The following is a 4,755-nucleotide window of genomic DNA, read 5'->3' as shown; positions in this document are numbered from 1 at the left end:
GGAGTTTTACAAGTATGTTTTATATTAAGTGTTTGAACTTTTATCGTTTATAACTATACGTATTCATTTTATAGATTGTTGTTTTTGGTGGGTTCTTTTGTTCATTTTTTATTTTGAGTCATTTTGTACCTCATGGTCTCATATAATTTGCTATAAAAAGAGAACCTAAAAAGGAAAAAAATTAAAACAGGTTCTTGTGGATCAAGAAAATAAGGTAGGTTCCCAAATCAATTCTAAACAAAGGAGATAAGTTCCAAAGTCCAAAAATTGGGAATTAACTATAACAGCGTAAGTTCCAGCTAGAATATATCCATCCTAAAACCGATTATCCTTAGTTTTTAGTGCTCATTAAAGCAAGGGAAAATTCCAGATAATCGCTTAAAATACCTTATACCTTAATTTTCTCAAATAAGAATATGAAGTGGACTTTATTTCAAATAAGAGACTGAAATGATCACAATAGTTTCAAATAAAGACTTAAAGTGACAATAACAGTTTCAAAAAAGGACTCATCGGCTGGCTAAATATTCAGGCCAGTTAAGAGAATTTTAGTCCAATCCTTATTCAATTTTAAATTATTTAAATTATATAAAACTTTCTTTTTTTAAGAGGAAGAAAATTAGAGCCGAGTTAACCATGGTGGGGATGTCCGGCCAAGGGTTAGTGAGGATTGCAGCCCTCACCCAAATTGAGTGGGGGTCATCAACCCTCACCCAAATCTAGTTGTGGGTTGCCATTAGCGAGCTCGCCCAATCTAAGTGAAGGCTACAACCTCTCCTGCGATTGTCAAGACTTGTCGGCCATTGGTCAAGGCCCGACAACCCTCACTGACCCTTCGCTAGCCATCAGCACCATCGCCGGCCCTTCCCAACGATGGTTGGGGAGCGGCAACAAGGGCCTATATAACCCCGACTATCTTCCCTTTTTTTCAATATATTTTTTCATCTAATACCAAAAAAAAAAATCCAAAAAATAAAAGGACAGAAAAGCCCTTATCAATCAGTGAGTCGGGCCATTCTTTAAGATTGATATAACATTTAAGTCCCTATTTAAAATAATATCCAATTATTTAAGAAAATGAGACACTTAAATCTTTATTTGAAAGAAGATCTAGCCCTTCATTTGGAATTTTTTTGTAAGGCAAATACCAACAAAACCTTTTGTATCAAGACTGATAATTTAATTTATAACATTTAGATGGGCATTAAAATGTGTACATAAAGATTAATTTTGGGGAAGACAAGAAATTCTTACACAAAAAAAGGGGAAGTAACTCCTTGTCTAGGTATCCATGGGGGAGCGGCGACAAGGCCTACATAACCCCTAACTATCTTCCCTTTTTTCAATATATTTTGTCATCTAATATCATTTAAAAAAAAATCCAAAAATAAAGGACAGAAAAGCCCTTATCAATCGGTGAGTTGGGCTATTCTTTGAGATTGATATAACATTTAAGTCCCTATTTAAAATAATGTCCAATTATTTAAGAAAATGAGGCACTTAAATCTTTATTTGAAAGAAGATCTAGCCCTTTATTTGGATTTTTTTTTTTGTGACCCAAGGAACCCCGCATGGCCAGTAGCTGGGGATAAACCACTGGGGGCGACACGTGCTAGCTATCACACACGTGCCACTGGGTAAGTCGCCAAGAGTCTCAAGCTAGCCTTCTTGCAACTTACGTTGCAGTGGGTGGTCTTTATTTGGAATTTTTCGTAAGGTAAATACCAACCAAACCTTTTGTATCAAGACTGATTATTTAATTTATTACATTTAGATGGGCATTAAAATGTGTACATAAAGATTAATTTTGGGGAAGACAAGAAATTCTTACACAAAAGAAAGGGGAAGTAACTCCTTGTCTAGGTATCCATGGGGCTAAGGAAAGATTGCATCTAAATTTTTAGGTCTGTGCAAATTGTCTTCCGACGTTTCAAATCTACAATTAGCTCCCTCAATTTTACAAATCAGTTGTAACGTGTGCCCTCACGTCGACTTCCACCTTCGTGACTCCTAGAACTTTTTCATACTGGCTTTTGGATCGGATCGGACCAGCTACCTATCATTTTCCTGAACACAGCCTAATATGCTAGGAGAAGGGCTTCACGGAAATCAAGGCCAGAGGACCCGAATTAAGAGTGGTCCGGACCCCGTGGTTATCATTACCCCATTTTACTATTAGGGTTGACTCCGATAACAAGAACAGTTTAAGGACATGCTCAGGTCCAGGCTTTTGGTTAATTGGTCACATTTTTTTACTGCTTGGAGCGCCAAGAATGTGATTGGGGTGAGCATCAACCTCGTTTCAATTCTAGGTCGTGCCGAACCAACTATACTCAAGGTCAGATCTCGAGTTAGAACGGTAATAGTTGGCTCGACTCCCGAGTTAATGCCATGAACCGGGAGGATCCTATGACGTCATGCTACGAGGTTAGTGTGCATGTCCACTCAGTTAACCAGAAACCGTTTGACATGGTTACATGAATAATATGTAACATCAATCTGATTTCACTAAATAAACCCGGTTCTCAAACACAACCACAAGTCGACTAATAACCGGCCAAATCGATTTCAAGCTAGCTCCCAAGGTGCGACCCATATGGTTGTTTCTAGTACCAATTGGGTTAGGTTTTGGTTTCTAAATTACCAATGACCCCTACACAATACAGGCATAACACACACGTAATACAGTAAAAGAATAATTCAGGAACATATTACAGTAGTGCACGTGACTAAAGTTTCGATGATGGTTTCATCACAATCAATGTCGATGCACATCCATGTATAGTTCTGAAGTATATTTTCAGATAACTTGTTTATTTCTTCACACATATGCATATATGAAATATGATCAATTTGCCTCCCATAATTGGTGATCGGATATATAAGAAAAATTTGGCTCGTGCCTACCCTTAGGGGCTTACCGCCACAAACTCCAAAAAGAGAAGAAGAAAAAACAAAAACAAAAACAAAAAACAAACGGGGGGCAAACTGCAAAAATTATTGAAACGTCAAGGAGGATAATCTAAAAGAAATAGGAAGACAGATGTCCCCCTCTAACTCACGGGCGGCTGTAGGAAATTTCATTTGATGCGTAGTCGGTCTCATCACGTGGAGTCCACGATCGATTTTGTTTTGAAGGATGAATTTATAAGACGACAAAGCTCTTCATTACAACAACAACATCCCATTAATTTTCATAAGACAGAAGATCCTACATAGATTGGCCCAGAAGCAGGGAAACTCTGTACAAATTAAAGAGGAAAAATAAAAATGCGAATCTACACAAGAACCGCGAAAGGTGGAGAGAAGGTAGATGCGATCGCGATCCCGCTCTCTTTCAAGGTACGGATCCTAATAGCGGCGGCGCTCGTACTTCCTACGGCGGAGGTGATCGGAGATGGTCTGGACGACGATGCGGGAGCTCGAGAGTCGAGACTACCAAAGAACAAGATGATCTAGATACTGGGCCATGAGAGCAAGCGGATGACGGAGCGGTCAACTACTGTAGCAAGAAGTCCATGAACTTCAACCAATTGAAACCGGTCTTCGCGGCTCTCTGGGCTTCGCGAGAGCACGACGAAGTAGCCGCCGCCGCCGCAGCCGTCGCCACCCCGCCGGCGTTGCCCTCGGCCGGACCGTCCGCGAGGGCCTTCCTGGGACAGACGAAGAAGTTCCTCGATCCTAATGCCATCAGCTTCTCCTCTTTATCCAGACCTGTGATTCCGAAAACAAAATGGATAAGAGACACGACATCGATCCGGGGCGGGGATTAAGGAGAAAAAGCTGCGCGCGAATGGATCGAGATGGCGAAGCTTTCGATTCTCTTACTTTCTAAGCTGAATTGCGAATAGTGGAGGTCGAAGCGGGACGCATCGTCCGACGCCAGGGTGGGACGCCGCCCTTCCTTCGCGTACTGCCTCACGACGGCGGCCACCAGATCCCCTACCGTCGACTCCGGCGACATCACCACCTGCACGGCCCCGACGCCGCCAAGCACCGTCACGTTCAGCAGCAGCTTCGTCAGCCGCGGCCTCGGCTCCGGCAGCGACGCCGGCGGCAGCAGCTCAGGCGCCGTCATCGGGCGGCGCAGCTCCTTGGCCGCCGCGATCGCCGGCGGAACGCGGCCGTGGAACGAGGACGCCTTCTTCGGCAACTTCCCCCTCCGGCCCCTGTCCTCCGGTGCCGGCCGGTGGGACTTGGAAGTGGGCATGGCGCAGTTATGTAGTAAGAGAAGTAGGCTTTGGGGATCTTTTTCGGGGGGGTTTCGCCGGCGGCTACCGCAAACGGCGGTACCGGAAGAAGCGGGGGCGAGGGAAACCGAGAGCCGGAGAGTGGCTGGCGCTCTCGAGTTTCCGGCGGCGGGCTGCTATCATAACCAGAGTGGTCAATACCGTAAATTATGGAGAAACCGAGGGCAGAGATTTTTGCAGGGGGAAGAGAATGGCGGACAAGGAGGGGAAGACGACCTGCCCGGGCGCGACTTTATAAAAGGGGAGGTGAATATACCAGAGCCCGCGAGAGTGGCCTGATTTTTGTGAAGCGCGACCGGCTGTAACCGGTCGATCGAGAGAGAGAGAGAGAGAGAGAGGTGATGGATCGAGTTCGAAGGAGACCGGCATTTGCCTGTGGCGAGTGAACCCGTGTTTTGCTTTGTTTAAGATTTAAAATTAGGTATGTGCGAGTGATTCAGCCAGCCATTTTCCGTCGGTTCCGACAGATTATTCAGCGAATCCGGAGATCTTTTTCTGAATGGGG

The 4,755-nt window shown here is 44.3% G+C and overlaps 1 protein-coding gene across 1 annotated transcript; it reads right to left on the bottom strand.

Moving 5' to 3' along the window:
* Positions 1–3,144: 3,144 nt before the first annotated feature.
* Positions 3,145–4,434, bottom strand: LOC104434016 (uncharacterized protein At4g22758). Its single transcript, XM_010046958.3, has 2 exons — positions 3,829–4,434; positions 3,145–3,714 (listed from the first exon to the last, which is right to left on the bottom strand). The coding sequence occupies exons 1-2, from the start codon at positions 4,208–4,210 to the stop codon at positions 3,500–3,502; spliced, it is 597 nt and encodes a 198-aa protein (XP_010045260.1). The 5' UTR covers positions 4,211–4,434; the 3' UTR covers positions 3,145–3,499.
* Positions 4,435–4,755: the final 321 nt, after the last annotated feature.

The sequence above is a fragment of the Eucalyptus grandis genome, chromosome 6 (genome assembly GCF_016545825.1).
Source record: "Eucalyptus grandis isolate ANBG69807.140 chromosome 6, ASM1654582v1, whole genome shotgun sequence".
NCBI lineage: Eukaryota > Viridiplantae > Streptophyta > Magnoliopsida > Myrtales > Myrtaceae > Eucalyptus > Eucalyptus grandis.
The sequence above is the reverse complement of the archived record's forward strand: the minus strand, read 5'-3'. Positions and strand labels throughout refer to the sequence as shown.

Excerpts from the sequence above, each read along its gene's own strand:
- LOC104434016 (XM_010046958.3), bottom strand. The coding sequence starts at position 4,210 with ATGCCCACTTCCAAGTCCCACCGGCCGGCACCGGAGGACAGGGGCCGG. Across the intron at positions 3,715-3,828 it reads TTCGCAATTCAGCTTAGAAA|GTCTGGATAAAGAGGAGAAG; the intron begins GTAAGAGAATCG and ends TCGGAATCACAG.